Here is a 19,203-nt window from a genome sequence, read left to right as displayed (position 1 = left end):
CATTACTTACTCTTCTTCCAGCCAAACTGGCTTACTTGTTGTTCCCTGCACAATGATGGTATTTCATCTCTTGCTTTCATGCTATCGCTCATGTTTAGAATCACTGCCCCTCCTCACCTCCCTGCTAACTTAAAGTCCTTAACTTCCTTCAAGGTTCACCTCAAATGTCACCTCTAATAGAAAACCTTTCTGGACCCCCCTAATTGTTAATACTTTCTCCCTACTCAAATTATTTTGCACTGACTTCTCTATGGACAGACCGTATTCCCCCTATTATGATGTACGCATCTTTTTTTAAAATTTAATATTTTTTGGTGAGGCAATTGGGGTTAAGTGACTTGCCCAGGGTCACACAACTAGTAAGTTTCAAGTGTCTGAGGTCAGATTTGAACTCAGGTCCTCCTGACTACATGGCCAGAGCTCTATCCACTGTGCAACCTAGCTGCCCCTATGATGTAAGCATCTTGAAGGGCTGGATAATTTCTTTACTGTCTTCCTATACCCACTCCATATTTGATGAAGAAGGGTTAGCAGAAAATCATTTATGATTTCAACAACGTAGGGAGTTCCTGCAACAATGCAAGGCAATGCCTTATCTGTAACTTAAAGTCTTACAGATTTGAAATGTAGGTAAATGATTTGCTCAGGGTCACATATACCTGTTTAACTGAACTGGAATTATGAATCCATCTATCAAAGGCAGATGAATGATTTATCCCAAGGTCATAGACCCAAGTGATACCTGTGGGTCTCTAACTTTGATTTTATGAATCCTAACCCACCTCTCTTTCCATTACCCTAAACATATTCATTCTTTCACTACATACTGCCTTTAAGACACAATTTAAAGACCTTAAGAGCTCAACTTATCACCTGCTTTTCTCTCCTCCTTGGTCATCAGAAATGAGGAAAATCTTGGGAAAACTCAAATAATTTTCTTCTCTTTCCTGGATCCCTATATAGTCTAACAACTAACATTTTTCCAAGACCAACTAAGTCATAGATTCAGCTTGCATTGATACTTCATTTATTAAACTAATATATTTCCTCTTTTATTGCCATCATTAGGTGCTCTGAGTACATCAGATGGAGATAAAAAATAACCAACCTATTTCCAGAGAGATTGGAAATTGTGTATAGAGAATCCTGTTATCTTATTTTAAGGATTATATCCCCAAAAGAATAGGAATGGGTTCATAAAATGGGTTTGAGGATATAGCTGTTACTAACTTTGTAACAGAGCCATCATCATGCAAATGTTGATGATTTTTGTGCTCAAAGACCTTGCATGAAAGCCTAGTGGTCTTCTTCCTCTTTCTTTTGCTATTAAATTCTGGGCTTGACTCATCCAGTTATCCTATCTAGCACAGAGCCTGACACATGATAGATGCTTATTATACAACTGTAGGTTAATTGATTGGTTTGATCTATTCTACACATACATCCCAAAGGGCAAAATCTATAGGTTGTCTATCTCACTGCATGTCAATAGCCAAGGCAAAAGACATTCTTCATCAACTTGGATTTTTCTGTATGGATGGTCAATCCAAATCTTTTTGAGTGGTTATGGAACCTCATCTAGGAGGCTCTGCAATGTTCTGGGGGTTTGAATGACTTAAAAACACATGGATTTAAACATGGAAGTCGGAAATTGAGATATGAAACAGTTTCATCATAGAAGATCAAAATCATTTGCAGAGTTGCTGTTATTAAGTGGATTATTAATGAATTCCCTTGTGTAGGAATCACACTATTGACTATATGTAGCTTGAGGGCAGAAACTATGCCTTACTTATTTGTTGCCTTCATATACAAAAGGTGCTCAATACTTATGCCTAGTTAATAATATATTTTGCTGGATTAGGAACTGGTTGAATGGTCACATCCAATAAAGGGTTTTTTTTGTTTGTTTGTTTGTTTGTTTTTTTTGCGGGGCAATGGGGATTAAGTGACTTGCCCAGGGTCACACAGCTAGTAAGTGTCAAGTGTCTGAGGCCGGATTTGAACTCAGGTACTCCTGAATCCAGGGCCGGTGCTTTATCCACTGCGCCAAAAAAGGGTTTTTAATGAGTTCGATGTGACAATTTATTTATTTCTTGTGTCAAGCATTTATTGAGTACCTACTATGTGCCAGGCATTGTTGATGATTCTGGTGTATATGGAGAGGGGAGTTCTCACATATGAAAAAAATCCTTGAAAAACAATGACTTGATATTAACAATTAATCTTGTTCTAATTCCCTTTGGGAAAAAGTATATTGATTTATAAAGCTAGTTAATGCTTTACTGAACTATTTTTTTTTAACAATGAAGTCTACTTTTATAAAGAAATACTATTTTGTGGTAAAGTATACTAAACTTTGTTTTATTTTTAGCCATGCTTATGAGAAGCCTAACTGTGGACCACATATTCATAATGATTACCTGATGTAATGTTGTATAATAGTTTAGCCATTTTCTCTTTAGTTGAATTCACCTCAGGTTTCAAAATTTACAAAAATGTAAATTTCTCTAACTTGAAAATTGGAATTGTACCAATTTATCCTTATCATCTTGTGGTTTCTCTAGAAGGGAAGATATCTGGATGTCATTTGTTGAAAGACATCTTATAAATGCATGGATGAGAAGCAGAAATGGGGGCTATGTAATGGGATGGGTGTAGGATGTCGGCACATTATAAATTTGCTATAGGAAAATTCTATGATTTGATAATGTTGAATTGAAGACTAAGAATATTTGAAACCACAAAAGATACACATATAGCATTATTGTCTGGTTCTGAAATGTCAAATATAAAAGCCTAAAGTTGTAGCAAGGAAGGAATGGATTAAAGAATATTTTAAAAATCTAGAGACCTGTTAATAATGTATACTTTTTGGTGGAGGCAGGGGGATGCTAAAGGTATAACTGGTAATCCCATTTTTACCATTAGCTTAGACACTAATGTAATACACTAATGCTCACCATACTTATATATGCTTTACACTATGGATCAGACTTTATTGATGTTGTTTTTCAGTTATGTCTGACACTCTGTAATCCCATTTGGGGTTTTCATGGAAGAGATATTAAATTGGTTTGCCATTTCCTTCTCCAACTCATTTTGTATATGAGGAACTGAGGCAAATAGGATTAAAGTGATTTGCCCAGGGTCACAAAGCTAATAAGTGTTTGAGGTCAGATTTGAACTCAGAAAGATGAGTCTTCCTGACTCCAAGTCTGGTACCCTATCTACTGTGTCACCTAGCTGCCACAGACCAAACTAACACACAATACAAAAATTAAATTTAAAAAATGATTATTTGTGCTGTTTCATGAAATGAAACATAGAAATATGATAGAGGTATCAATAGTGTAGGCATGTTGTTATAAATTTATATTTTATATACATAACAGAGATTAGGCAGATGCTTTTAAAAGTGTCATAACATACCCAAATTTGTAATTGAATTCTATCAAAATAGGATTTTCTTACTAATAGCCTCCCTGGTTGTTCATCACAGTACAAAAGTAACCTTAGATTCTTAAACATTTTTCCAATAGAGTACAATCAAGAGTCCTTAATTAACATGTGTGTGAGAGAGAGAGAGAGAGAGAGAGAGAGAGAGAGAGAGAGAGAGAGAGAAAGAGAGAGAGGAAGAAAGGAAGAGAGGGGGGAGAGAGAGAAAGAGAGAGGGAGGAGGAAAAAGAGAGGGAGAGAGACAGAAACAGAGACAGAGACAGAGACGGAGGGAGGGAGGGAGAGAGATGGACCCCTTTGTCTGATAAAGTCTTTGGATCTGTTCTCAGAATATAGTTTTTAAATATATAAAATAAAATATATAGGGTAACAAAGTAAACTAATTATATTGAAATATAATTGTCAAAATATTAAAAAATGTTCATGGACCCCAGGTGAAAAATCTCTGTTCTAGCTAATAGGCCAGTCTTTCATTGAAGCCCCATTTTCATTCATGTTGAAGGTTTCCAAAGACCTTTCCATGAAACAACATTGTAAGGTAATTGCAAATAGTATCATTATCCTTATTTTACACATAAGGAAACTGAGGCTTTGAGAGGTGAATCTGAGATTTGATTATTTTCTCAGGGTCAGTCACCCTGCTAGTTAGTATCTAAGACAGGATGCAACCCGGATCTCCTGACCAAAGGTTCCCAGAAGCACTCTTTTCACTATGCGAAGCATCTACCAAATTCTTCTGAATCTAGCTAAGTTTAAGAAGACTCATGTCAAGAAGGTTGTTCACTAGGTAATGATATATTTTTGGTCCTATTACCAAGTTGAAGTTATGAAGAGGTTGTGATCTTCCCCCCTGAAAAGTTTGATGAAATCATATATCCTTAAAGTAAATATTACACAGGATATTAATTTTACTTATTCAATGTAGGCCTTAAGGGGATTGGGTGGTACAGTAGATAGAGTTCTGGGGAAGGAGTCAGGAAGGCCTAAATTCAAACCTGGCTTCAGAAATTGACTCGCTATGTGACTCTGAGAACGTCACATAACCTTTGTCTACCTCAGTTTTCTAAACTGTAAAGTGGGGATAATAACCTACCTTCCAGGGTTATTGCAATAATATTTGCAAAGCACTTCATATAGTAGAAATGTATTTCCTTCCTTTCTTCATTGATGATGCTATGGAATGGCAAAGGGATTTTCATATGCCTTCGAAATAATAAGTTTTCTATTGCTCCTTAATTATCTGTGGCTGGCAGGCTTCCTTAGTTAGAGAGCATTGTGCTAATGAGGTCAAACTTGAGGGCCGATTCCCATAAGGGCTGCTTAGCTGCACTCTACCTCTACTTTCATCCCAGGCCAGCTGTCTCACTATGCAGGCCATTGATCTCCAGGGGGTCAGATAATGAGGTAGATTCAGCATAATTGCAATTCTTATTGACAAGCAGTTGTCAATGTCATCTTTGTGTGAAAAGGGGCTTATTTTAATAATCTAGAAACCAGTGTACTTCCCAGAACTGGATGTATACAGCATAAATGGTCTTCTCCAGATTAAAAACATTTACGTTTCATTTTGATTACATATTATATTATAGTTTAACCACAGTAGCATTTTTTACTAGAATTTTAAAAGTATAATGTATAATAAAAGTCTGTGGACATTATAATAAACATAAGCTTTCCAGAAAAAGAAATACACAAGTTAATTATTTTTCTGATTTTTGCCAGATTTGAAAATGTCCTATGTTGAGACATCCCTGCCCCTCCCCCTTGCAAATGTTGAAATGATGGGTGGGTCGGTATCTTTTCTCCCTTTTGTTCTGAATTCCCTGCCCAGCAAGCTACTAAAAGCACTTGCTTTAATTTTGTGGGAACTAAAGAGGGACATATTTTCTGCAAATGTGTTCTTATCGGTACTTTTATTCCTTTTTTATTACCAGAGGACAAATTACTTAAAAAGAGAATTTCAGCTTAGCACTTACAGCTCAAATTCAACATAGTTATTTTACAAATAGGAAAAAAGAGATCTCAAAAGGTCAAATGACTTGACCACAGTCAACATGGTACCTAAGAAAGGAGCAAAACAAGAATTTGAACTGAGGTCCTCTGACTCTTATTCCAGTGTTCTCACTTAATCACTCCTTCTATAAGGACAGATTCATAAAAGCCTGAAGCTTAGAGTCTTAATTTACTTCTAAAGGTCTTTTTTGTCTTAAGGGTGTGGGTACCCACTTCACCAGTAAAAGGCATAACCTCTCTCATCTGTATTTCCATGGACCCTCCATGAGTGAGCTAACCAATGGAAAGCTCTTCTTTCAAGTTAACTTGACATTTGGTGGGAGTTGGTTCCATATTGAGCTATCTTTCAGTCTCATTTCATAATCAGTATATCCATTTTTCAGGTCACACATATTTAGTATCTTTTTTTTTTTTTTTTTTTTTGGTGAGGCAAATGGGGTTAAGTGACTTGCCCAGCATCACACAGCTAGTAAGTGTAAAGTGTCTGAGGTCAGATTTGAACTCAGGTCCTCCTGAATCCAGGGCTGGTGCTCTATCCACTGTGCCACCTAGCTGCCCCCTATTTAGTATCTTTTATGCCACTTCTCTTTTGCAAGTCATCATGAGTAAAATACAATAATCTCTTTAGATCTGCCATGGTTCTTTCCAGTGTACTTAGAGTCACCTAGAATTTTGATCCTTCTGAGACTGCATCTTACTGTGATACTTCGGGTTCTTGAAACCTATGCCAGTGGGACACAAGTTTTGGCGCATTCTACCATGTTGCAAAGGCCCAAGTATAGTCCTCGCAATACACTGTCTCCTCTGAGGTACAAATTAGTGAATTATAGAAATTCTCATCAATGTAGGGTGATGAATTTTTTTTTTGGCTGTGGTGACAATTTGCTAAGTGATCAAAATGCCACTCTGAGTTACCAATAGCAGAAATATTTGGTTCTTGGCTGAGCATAAAGATTTTATTTGAGGTTTTAGTTTATTCTTTAAATTCACTCTCAGTTTCTCATCTCAATTGACAGGTTCTACCAACAATAACAACTGTGTCACTGAAAGTTTTCTTCAGGGACCAGATGAGAATTCATGCACTTCTTATTAGTTTCATGGGACATATTTTGGCCTTTCTTCACAGATAATTTATGGATGTCAATCTAAGTATATCAGGCAACAAAACTATTGAAATTTCCTATATTGGGTTTTTCAGTGTGAAACAAGTAAGCCTTGCAGGGTTATCACCAGATACAATCAAGCATTACAGATTTAGGAAACTGGATACCCCAAAGGAAGCAAATAATTGAATCATAAAGGGAGTTAGCATCCATTCCTCCCTTATACCCACTACTAGTATATTCCCAGAAAATGGTCATCTGACTATTGCTTGGAGATCTCTAATGGTGGAGAAATCATTACATCTCCAGGGAGCCCATGCTAATTTTGGACAGCACTAATCATTAGGAACTTCATCCTCATCTGCTGCTCTACAACTTCTACTCATTGCTCTATGAAGGTGAGAAGAAAAGCCTCATCTTTCCTATTTATGACACTGCTTACAGGTATTGTCCTGATATAATTTACGTGCTTAGTAAATTTTCCTTTAATTGAGTTGTTGAAAGCTCCCCCTAAGTAGTTTTTTCAGGGTGGACATCACCATTTCCTTGAATTGATTCTTTTATTACATGGCTTCCAGTCTCTTCATCTTCTAATTGCTCTTCCTTTAGGGAAATTGCAGTCATTAAATATAATTTTTTAGATGTGGTGATCAGAAAGAGAAGCAATATGTTTCTCTTGGGATGTGTTCAGAACATGGTAAAGTGGGATAAGACATTACTTGGATAATGGATCATGACAAATTTAAATCTGGGACAATTAGGAAAGATTTTTTATTTGTTCTATTTCATATTTTTATTATGCATAGCAATTATAAGCAGTACTTTTCATTGTCAAATGATATTTTTTATTGAAAAAGAATATTTCAGCAGTTTTGATTTTATGATTTGGGGTAAGTATAGAAATAGGTCACGCAATTGAAAATGTGTAGTAATCACTATTGTAAAGATTTTTTTTTTCTATCACTAAATCCTAGGGCTTGTTTCCACTTGTTCATGAGGTTGATCCTTCATCTCTCATCTGAGTTTTGAGTATAGACCCAATCTTTAGCCTTTCCAAATCTAGGTTAAAGTCAAGATTCTCATTCACTGATCCACAGTCTAGTAGCACAAACTCTGTAGCTGGTAATGACATTAAAAAATAAAAAATACTTTCTTCTCCTGATAAATTTAATATAGGAGAATGTTTTTGCTTTCTTTCCTCTCCTCTCCTCTCCTTTCTCCTCTGCTCTTTTCTCTCTCTCTTTCTCTCTCTCTCTCTCCTTCTCTCTCTGTCTTTCTCCCTCCCTCTCTCTCTCTCTCTCTCTCTCTCTCTCTCTCTCTCTCTCCTCTTCTCTTCTCTTCTCTTACCCCTTCCCTTCTTTTTCTTATTCTGAAAAACATCTGGCAATCTTTGGAGAAAAATATTAACCTACAATGATATTCCTGCATTATTACTAATGTTGTAATCATTACAATGATCATATTGATAAATAATGGTAATAACAGATGACATTTGTGTGTTATTTTGACATTTACAATATGTTTCTGAACATTGTCTCTTAGGAGTATTGTCCCTACTTTACTAATGAGGCAATTGAGACTCAGAGAGACTCAGTGACTTGTTTGGGGTCTTATAGCTGGTCAATGTCAAGGGTGTTAAAAGGAGGACAAGCCCTCCCCCCCCCACACACACACATCCACACACTCTAAGTCTAGAGCTCAATCTAGTAAATCATATTGCCTTTCAGCACATGACAGACTGTCAATGATAACTCTATTACTAATTATAAATTCTTATTTTAGAATTAATATAAAAACAAATGGCTTCATTTCTTTGGTTGATGAGAGCAATTCTGACTTCCAGCCATTACCTTAGCCATTTTAAGCCTCTATAATATGACTAGGTCCCCAATATATTGGTGCAGAATGTGATCTCTTCATACCTCAGTCAATAGTCTTCTTGAGTTGCTATGGCCAGTAGTGCTAATTAGTGAGAGGCCAATCTTTTGCTGATAAACTTCTCCAAGCTTAGTTTGACCGGTACTTGAAAAACATAATCACAATATATTACTGAGTTCTTGCTCTAAGCCTTTCCAATTCATTTGGAGCTGCCAGACCTTAGAAAACATTACCCTTAATTTTTCATTGCAAATTTTAAAAAAAACGACTGCAGGTATGTGTGTATATGTGAATACATGTATGGGTGTAGGCATGATTTAGAGAGATAGAATTTCTTTCTAGTGCTTTCCCCTCTAAGATTACCTGTCATCTGCTCTGTATATATGGTGTCCTCAAAGTAAGTATAAAGCTTGCTTTAAATAAAGCTTAAAACCGCACTAAGACTTTTGGGACCCAGAGTATATGGTGAGTATGTTCAAGTGTTTGCTAAATATGTACTTAATGATTTTCTTGCTGACTCACCATTTGAATTTGACTTCCTTGCCTTTTTTTGTATCACCAGTGCTTAGCTTAGCCCAATGCCTGGCATAAAATAAGTACTTAAAAAATGTTTCTTTATTAATTAATTTCATTTAATGCAATATGTAGGCATCACAGAGAACAGAAAATTAATCCTATTATTCATTCACAGACCTTAAACTAATTAAATTTTTCTGTCTCTGGAAATGGAACAAAATGTTTTGTATGGCCAAACTCATTAATCAATCTATCACATTAATCAACTGACTAAACAGTAAAGCAAAAGGGGAATTAAATAAGAGAAGGATTGTTGTTTTGTTCATTTATTTCAGTTGTTTCCAACTCTTTATGATCCCACTTAGGGTTTTCTTGGCAAAGATATTGGAATGGTTTGACATTTCCTTCTCCAGCTCATTTTGCAGATGAGGAAACTGAGACAAACAGGATTAAGTAACTTGCTCAGGGTCACACAGCCAGCACTCTAGGCATTGTGCCATCTAACTGTCCATAAGAGAAAAGGGGGTGGTGATAAAAGAGAGGGAAGATTTAAGGGAGGCAGTGATCAGAAGCCAAACAGAGTTTTTAGGAGGGACAGGGTTGGGATGGGGCGGTGGGAGAGACAGAGAGAGAAAGATTAACAGAAGAAAATAGGGTGGAGGGAAATACACAGCTAGTAATCATAACTGTGAATGTAAATGGGATGAACTCACCCATGAAATGGAAACAGCAGAAATTATTAGAATGGAGAATCCAATGATATGTTATTTACAAGAGTCACATGTGAAACAGAGAGTCACACACATAGAGTTAAAATAATGGTGTAGAACAGAATCTATTATGCTTCAGATGAAATAAAAAATTTAGGAGTAGCAATCATGGTCTAAGACAAAGCAAAAGCAAAAATAGAACTAATTAAAAGAGATAATCAGGCGGCTAGGTGGCACAGTGAATAGAGCACCTGCCCTGGAGTCAGGAGGGCTCATCTTCCTGAGTTCAAATCTGGCCTCAAATATTTACTAGCTGTGTAACCCTGGGCAAATCATTTAACTGTTTGCCTCAGTTCCACAATCTGTAAATGAGCTGAAGAAGGAAATAGCAAATCATTCCAGTACCTCTGCCAAAAAATCCCAAAATAGGGTCACAGAGAGTCAGACACAACTGAAAAATTACTGAACAACAACAAAAAGAGATGATCAGGGAAACTACATTTGCTAAAAGGTACCACAGACAATGAAGCAATGTAAAAAAAAAAATATAGTGTCTCTTTTTTTTTTTTGTGGGGCAATGGGGGTTAAGTGACTTGCTCTGGGTCACACAGCTAGTAAGTATCAAGTGTCTGAGGCTGGATTTGAACTCAGATACTCTTGAATCCAGGGCTGGTGCTTTATCCACTGCGCCACCTAGCCGTCCCATAGTGTCTCTTTTATAGCAAGTTTCTCTCATCTTATAAATGTCTCAGTTCTTAGATATATAAGGAATATTATATAAATAATTTTTTTACACATAGGTGCTTTTCCTTTTTCTAAATACATACTTAGTATGCACTTATACATATACACCATATACTCTGGGTCCCCAAAGTCTTAGTGCAGTTTTAAGCTTCATATAAAGCAAGCTTTAAACTTACTTTGATGACACCTTGTATACAGAGCAGATGAAAGGTAATCTTAGAGCGGAAAGCACTAGAAACAAATTTTATTTCACTAAGTATATAAGGAATAAAAAGAAGAAGCATTAACTGATAAATGGTCGAGGGATATGAACAGGCAATTTTCAGAAGAAGAAATCAAAGCTCTCTATAGTCATATGAGAAAAAATACTCTAAATTGCTACTGATTAGGGAAATGCAAATTAAAACAACTCTGAGGTACCACTGTATAGCTATCAGAAATGACAAATGTTGGAGGGTATGTGGGAAAATAGATCCACTAATAATGGTGAGGTTGTGAACTTGTCCAACCATTCTGGAGAACAATGTGGAACTATTCCCAAAGGGCTATAAAACTGCACATACCCTTTGACACAGCAATAACACTACCAGGTCTGTATCCCAAAGAGATTAAAGAAAAAGGAAAATCACCTACACACGCAAAAAGTATTTATAGAAGCTGTTTAAAAATGTATGTTAAAACTCAGTGATAGCCTGTAAGTTTGTCCTCTCCAAAGCCCCAAAGAAAATCTGGTGCTTTACTTACTTGCTGCTAAGGCAGCGTCTCAGTGAATAGGAGGCCCCTCCTCCACAAGTTCGTGAACATTCACTCCATGGACCCCAGGCATCCCACAATGTATCCCGGTCTTCTTCAGATCTTGCAGTCCTGGAACTCTGTAAGAGATATATCACTTTCAATGGTGTGTGTTCCAACATTTGACAAAGAACTCTCAAACATTAAGTAGCCTCAAACCCATCTTAAAACATAAACGTATTCATTTAATTTAGAATTGGGAGGCATCTTTTCAGAATGCAGAATATTGTACCAGGCAATGTGCAGTAGTCACGTGAGGATTAGCAAATGCCACATAAGTGTCCAGTGTCCAGGTTTATTAATAAAATAACACTTTTTAAAATCTGTGAATTTTACATAAATGTGTCAATGTTGCCCCTGTTTTTTTCTATAATTAAAATTCATAGGATGGATACATTTACATAAAACCTACAACCTCCTTTGCAAATAGTATTTGAATAGCCCTACTTCGAGTCTTGGTTCTCCCTTAACTGGCTTTAAGATCCTGCCCAAGTAATTGAAACTTGCTGAGCCTCAACATCTTCACTTACAAAATGGTGAAAATGCCAACTATCTCAGAGGGTTTTGCAAGAAAAGCACCAAATTAATATAGAAAGAGGACTTGTAGTCACTGGTTAAAAATGGAACCTAATTGGTAAATTTCTTATTTCGTCCCAAACAACGCACTTAAAGAGCAAAGCAACTAAAATCTTAATGCAGTTCAGGAAGACAACTTATTCTTCAGGTATTGGTAGCATAATCCATATCCTAAAATTACTTTAAAGTTTATAAAATATCTTCTTTATCATTGCCTCAGAAGGTACATAAGGGTTGGGGGGTAGGGAAAAAAGAAGGGTTCTAGACCGAAGATTTCATTGTCAAGAACTCCCAGTGTAGAAACTTTCCTCCATGGATACATAATAATAACTTCTCTGTATTTTGTAGTTTTATAGAGTTCTCTGGAATACTGGAGAGGTTAACTGACATGTCCTTGGTCACATAACTAGTATGTTCCAGCCATGGCATTTTAACTAATGTTTTCCTCATTCCAATACATTATTATTATATTCTTGTTTTACAGACGAAGAAACTAAGGCCCAGAAAGTTAAATGTTAAATGTTGCAGGACTGAAATCCAGGTCAATAGGATGATGGATTTAAAGCTAGAAGGAACCTTAGATGATACTGACTCCAACCCTCCACTCATCTTACAGATGAGGAAAATCAGGCACAGAAAGGTATAGTGACTTTGCCAGGCATAACACAGCTAGTAAGTGCCTGAGGCAGGATTCAAATTCAGGCCTCTCTTGACTCACAGTCCAATTCTCCATACATTATGCCCCATAGTTGTCTCAAAAGTCATTGTGCTTTCCATTCTATCTCAGGGCCTATTGACCTTTTCTGGGATGGAACTTTCCAAGTACATACAACGTCAAATTTTTCTGGTGATATGACCAGACTGTAATTTCCAGCTTCTATAAAATACGAAATGGCATAGGTAACAATCACATCTGCCACACAAAAAGCCCTTCCTTCCAGAAGAAAATATTTATTGAGCCTTGATGCCTGCTTTATGGGCTTGACAAAATCAATCTCTAATCACAGCAATATGGAGCACTGTTTTTCTAGGGCTCAGTTAAATAAGAGGGTGGGGAAAGAGGAGTTAAACAACTGAACTGACCTGAACCCTTTGCCATAGGAGTGCACATTCTCAAATGTTTCATTTACATGCTTTCTACATAAATGCCCCATGTTTGAAGTCCACTGAGGATCACAATACTGTATATCACTCTCTAATCTGCTTTCTACCAAATTTAGGTCCAATGGATTGCTCCTTTGTGCTTGATTGGCAGGAAGATTAGGTAGTTTTGAAAGTGATGTTTGATCCACTTATTACATATGTAACAAATATGAATTTACTAAATGCAATTTCCCTTATTTTGTTCAAATAAAAATACAACTGAAATTTGAATCAGCCTCTGTAATTGCTACGATAAATGAAGTGATTAAAGTGAGCAAGATCAGTGATTATAAGCTATGACTATATCCAGTCCCTACAGCTGCAAAAAATCAAATATGCAACATTCACAGCTGTACTCCATCCCCAGATGCAATCTTATTAGCATTTACATGTGAGATAAGAGGCCCAGAAAGCCAGTTTATTAAGGTTATTCCAGCTGGCTGCTCTCTGAGTAAGATTTTTGAAAAATGAAAATATGTGACTGTTATTGTGTTTTTGTAAAGAAACAAATGGTTTCAAACTCTGTGTTGACCTTTTCTCCCTGTCTCCTGGTCACATGCCTCATTTGAGGAGCTGTTAATAAGGGGTCCAAGGTGTTGCTTCGCTGACTAACCACCCTTACCTCATCACCAATGCCAAGAGAAGCACAATGAGGCAGGCCCACTGAGGACCCACATCCCTGTGAACTTCTCTGCACACCCACCCAGCAGAGAGGCATGTGCCTGCTATTTGCATTCCAACATTTGTTATAAGACATATATTCCCAGAAAGCATGTGGTCTCAAACTGGAACAAACTCCAAGTTTTCTTTTAACAAGTGGAATAAACATAATTCATTTCAACTGAATCCATGTTTAATGTTAAGGAAAGTAAAGTGATTTTCCTCTTCTTTAACTCTGCCAGAACTCAGCATCTACAACCAAGAATGACATTCTAGCAATGCCTTTAAGGCCATTTAAAATCTCCTAGCATTTGTTTATTGCCTTTTTAAAGAGGGCCCTCAGTATAAGCACATAACATGCCTAATCCAGTTAGGACTTGTTTATTACTTTAAAACTTTACTGTGTGAACACCTATGTAATTGATAATAAGTTAACAAAAATGCAATCTCCTGTTTTCACCTAGGGAGTGAAACCAAGTCAGCTAAAAGCCAGGGTGAATTGGAGGCCACTTTTGAAAAGTAAAGGCCAATATTTAGGATGCCTAACACCTTCACTTCTCTTGGCTGCCCTGCTGTGTACTTTAGCCTTCTTCTTCCTTATACTAATGGACTATGTTAATCTGAATGCCTCAGAACCAAGGTCAACAATGCCATAAAAAAGTGGTGATCAAGAGATTATTCCCTGGGTCTGTTGGAAATTTCAGCAAGAGTGCCAGGTAAGATGATGATCTTTGGATATGAACATCTACCTACTAAAAAAACAAAACAAAACACCAAATCCTGAATTTATTTTATGTTGCCTAATGCTTCATCAGATTGTGATCTATCAAAAAAGAGGCAAAATTGAATCTAAACACTAGATCTGCCTTATGAAGAAAAGCCCATTATCCATCTTGGTGTGTGTTTCATCTGATTTTTTCATCATGTAGATATTATTATGGGATAAGGGCACTCCTTTTTGACTCATACATTTTTGGAGCCTATTTCGGAGGGGATGGGTTTACTCGAAGTTCAGGGCAATTCAATTAAATAAACACTTAGTAAGTGCCTGTTATGTTCTCCTTCTCAGCATTGTGTTAAGTGCTAGGCATATGAAGAACAAGAAAAAAAAAGCTTACATTCTCCTTGGGGGTGAGGGTGGAGAGATTTCTAAGTTGGTACCTAATTTTCCTGGAAGAAAGATCACTACCCTGGAGTTATTCCAGTTAGGTCAACAAAGACCAAGATTTAAACCTTTCAAGATCTATGGAGCAGTCAAACTGACCTCTGGAGTTACCTTTAAACAAGCACTTCCTGTCTTAGTTCCACCATAGTTTCCCCCCTTAGAAAAGTACTGAGAACCTGTCAAGAGCATCTTCTCTCACCCTCAATCCAATATGCTTCTCTAAGCATTGGTAAATGCCAATTGCCTAGAATACAGTTTTCAGTCATGATTCATTTTCTCTCTCCCATGGATAGAAGGAGTTCACTCCAGCAGTGTTAGGGTGGTTTCCTTTTCTTGCCATCACTGGTTTATCTAAATGCAGCTTTAATCCCACAGTTTTGTTCTGTATTCTCAGGGCCAATTTCAGAAATGAAATCTCAGGTGAACAGCTCCAGGCCTGACAGTTACAAGTACTTAAAGCCCTTTGAGTAATCGCATGAAGCAATATTTTCCCTGTTTCTCACTGCCCAATATACACTTAGCCTCAGATTGACCTCACATGTACAGATCTCTTTGTACAGAGATCTTGTTCATTAAGGCTTGAGCAAGTTATGAGACCGATTTGCAAGATACTGTAGGAAGAAGGAAGATTAAGGAAAAAGTGAGTAGAGGATTATGTGCCTACACATGCATATAAATATAAGGAGTACACAGGAAAATACATTTATCATATATACATATATATGTGTGTGTTTGTGTGTGTTTTGTATATATGTGTACATATATACATGTGTGTATATGTATGTATGAATATGTGTATATATACACACATGTATTTTTCCCAGTGTTGTACCAAAGGCATCTGGGTTGTGTGGAAAACAGAGGGGAAGAGCATGATGGGGAGAGGAGATATGGGGAATGAGGAGACGTTTAGCTTTGGAGTCAGGACACCTGGATTATTGATATGGAGCTGGAAAGGGCCTAGAAAATAATCTAGCCTGACTCCTTCATTTTACAGATTAAATTTGTAATTCCAGATCAGGTACTTACAGGCTGTGTGACTGTGGGACAGTAACTTTACCTCTCAGATCCATCTACAAAATGGGACTAGTTATATTTGTCCTGAGAATTGCACAGGGTTGTTGCAAGGAAAGTGTTGTGTAAACCCCAAAATATCTTAGGAACATAAGTTATTATCAATAAAGCAATAATAGTTCAGTTTGTGCAGAATTAGAATTTTATGAGAACACAAGTAACAGGTATTTGGCTAATAAGATTTTGTAAATTTGTTTGCTTAATAAACATTTGCTTTGGGAATTGAATGAATCTACATTTTTGTGTTTGAGTTTTACAACTGTGGTTGTCTCTCTGTCTCTATCTATGCATCACAGAACACTGTAGTCTCTGAAGAAGTGAAAGGGAAGATTATCTCAAGGGCCCTGGAAGAAGACCATGATGGATCCAGGCAATTTGCAGTTGATTACAAAGAGTGAAGAAGAGGTAGCATAAAGGCTTCTGTCTAGGAAATGTATGATCTGAAAGGAGGGAGGGCCAGGTACAAGTCATCACCTGGCATGGTTGCAATGGAAGGAAGGAAGAAGGGAGGCAGAGAGGGAGGAAGGAAGGAGGAAGGGAAGGAGGGAAGGAGGAAAGGGGGAAGGAGAGAGGGAGGGAACGAGCTAAAGAAGGAGATGGCAAACCACTCTTGTATCTTTGCCTAAACATTCCCAAATGGGATCATCAAGAGTCAGCCATGACTGAAAATGACTGAACACAAACAAAAAAATAATAACAAAGCTAACATTTGTATAGTGCTAAGTGCTTTATGATCATCTCATTTGATCCTCACAATTCTGGGATATAAGTGCCATTATTATCTTCATTTTACAGGAAACTGAAGCAAACAGATTAAATAACTTGTTACACATATCTAGTAAGTATCTGGGGCTGGATTTAAACTCAGGTGTCCCTGATTCAGGGCCCAGTGCTCAATCTATTGTGTCACCAGTTGATGAGATCATGAAGAAGACTTCCTGCAGTGAACTTATAGGAAGACATGGACAAAAGTTGTACAGCACCGGTGGGAAGGGTTGAGTTGTGACCTACAGTCCTGCAGGTCACAACTATACTGACCTATTGGAATATCTTACAGTATGCACAGTCACAACTATACTGACCTATTGGAATATTTTACAGTATGCACAGTCACAACTATACTGACCTATTGGAATATCTTACAGTATGCACAGTCACAAATATACTGACCTATTGGAATATCTTACAATATGCACAAACTCACATAGTGACATAACTGGTGAGATGTAAAAATTCAAAGAGCTGCCTTATGGTCAATCAATTAAGCAGTCAATTAATTAATTATATATGTTATCAAGTACTTAGTACTTGTCAGGCCCAGGGTAAGCCATAACAATACAAGGAAAGAAAAAAAAAAGAACAGTCACTGATCTCAAGGAACTTAGATTCTAATGGAACTGGAGACTGGAGGGCAACATTTATAAATCAGGACATTCAAGAGGAATACTTAATAGATGGAAGGTAGCCAGAATCCTACTGTAAGATTAGCACTGGTGCACCTGAGTCTGCTTTAACTCTCACAGAACAGACACAACATTTATTTTTAACACATCTGGAATTTCCTGGCACAGTACAAAATGAATGTCATATACCTCTGAATGAAAGAAGCTTGAAGAAAAGAGTAACTCTCTCCATGATCAGAGAAGCATTTTTCTGTACTGTGTACATGTTTATTTTGTATATGTATTGGGAGTAGTGTGCTTAAAAAAACCAGACAGATCAAGTATGTGAATCTTTAGGAACAGATATAGTTAAGAGCAGGTAGTGTGGTTGTGGTGCTTGGTTGATGTTTGATTGAAAAAAATTGTAAAGTTACATTTCAAATCCAATTTTAGAATCAATATTTTGTATGTAATCTCTGTCCCATGATAACATTGTAATGCACAGCAAATGTAGGCACACTTTATAAATACATACCCTTTGGATTTTGACACCAATTTTTCTAACTACTTGACTGTGTGCAAGTAGTCCATAACTGTCCAGAGATCTTCCCCACCACTAGCTCCTCCTTCACCCCTGTCTCACAGTATTAATCAATTTCCAGAGAACTAGCAGGGCTGTAGTACAAAAGAGTAGGATCTTAGCAGTGTTTCAATATTACTTGTCACTTACCATGTGAATGTCCTTGAGCAAATTCACCATCACCATCAACTGTCCTATATCCATGTTCCTGACTCTTACTTTGGTCAACTTTCTGGGCCTCAGGTGCCTTATCTGTAAAGCCAAGCAGTTGGACTAGAAAATCATTAAGGGCCCTTCCTGCTCCAAGTTTATGATGCTATGATCTTCTCTTTGGAGATCTAGGGAATTTAGTAGAAGGGATTCTGATTCTTGTTCAAATAAGGGTTGGCCCTCAGGTGCAGAAAACATATGAAATTTGTACATGAAACAAAGCTGAGAAGTTATCTACTAGCTTCTAGATCATGCTCTCTCTTTTAAAAATATTGATGAGTGGAGGCAGCTAGGTGGTGGAGTGGATAAAACACCAGCCCTGGATTCAGGAGGACCTGAGTTCAAATTCGGCCTCAGACACTTGACACTTACTAGCTGTGTGATCCTGGGCAAGTCACTTAAACCTCATTGCCCTACAAAAAAATTAAAATACAATAAATTATTGATGAGTTAATTGTTTGGCTCTCAGTCTTTCTTTCCAACCCACCTTTAAAGAATACTAGGGGACTTCAATATAACTGGTCGTGTTCTCTTAAACACCTTGTCTCCTTGCCCATGAACTCTGACAAATTTTGTTTTCAATCCATATCACACAGGAATCATTATGACCATCAACTTGTCACCATCACCATCAACTATCCTACATCCATGTTCCTGAACTCTGATATTTCTATCTCTAACCAAAACCTTCTATATTTTTACCTTCCTTTTTGCTTTGCTCCTAATAAATCTATTCTTTACCTTTACCATCATCTCCATTTCTTTCACTCCTTCCTTTTCTTCCAAGGAGAACTCTTCCTTTGGTCTACTTTTCACCTTTCTCAGTATTTCTTTTGTGGGACAATGGGGGTTAAGTGACTTGCCCAGGGTCACACAGCTAGTGTCAAGTGTCTGAGGCTGGATTTGAACTCAGGTCCTCCTGAATCCAGGGCCGGTGCTTTATCCACTGCGCCACCTAGCTGCCCCCCCACCTTTCTCAGTATTAATATCATAGTTAAATAGTTCAACTATATCTTATCCTTTGTGCTTAAATTCCTAGTCCAGTTGTCCTTTCTTTAGTCATGTCTTGGGTTGGAACCACCATTTACTTTCTCCATTCCTAGATACATAGTGCTAAATACTACTACATATATACAGATTTACTGGGTGCTTATTGCTGCTCTACCTAAGTGATTTTATATTACACTTTTCACAGTGA

General features: G+C 37.2%; 1 protein-coding gene across 2 annotated transcripts in view; it reads right to left on the bottom strand.

Moving 5' to 3' along the window:
• Positions 1-19,203, bottom strand: part of ADAMTSL1 (ADAMTS like 1) — a 1,070,304-nt gene that overhangs the window by 352,575 nt on the left and 698,526 nt on the right. For both annotated transcript variants that reach the window (XM_043978110.1, XM_043978111.1), the window contains one exon: positions 11,168-11,295. In XM_043978110.1, coding sequence (XP_043834045.1) covers positions 11,168-11,295 — 128 coding nt within the window. The remainder of the gene's footprint in view (positions 1-11,167; positions 11,296-19,203) is intronic.

This window comes from Dromiciops gliroides, chromosome 1 (assembly GCF_019393635.1).
Source record: "Dromiciops gliroides isolate mDroGli1 chromosome 1, mDroGli1.pri, whole genome shotgun sequence".
NCBI lineage: Eukaryota > Metazoa > Chordata > Mammalia > Microbiotheria > Microbiotheriidae > Dromiciops > Dromiciops gliroides.
The sequence above is the reverse complement of the archived record's forward strand: the minus strand, read 5'-3'. Positions and strand labels throughout refer to the sequence as shown.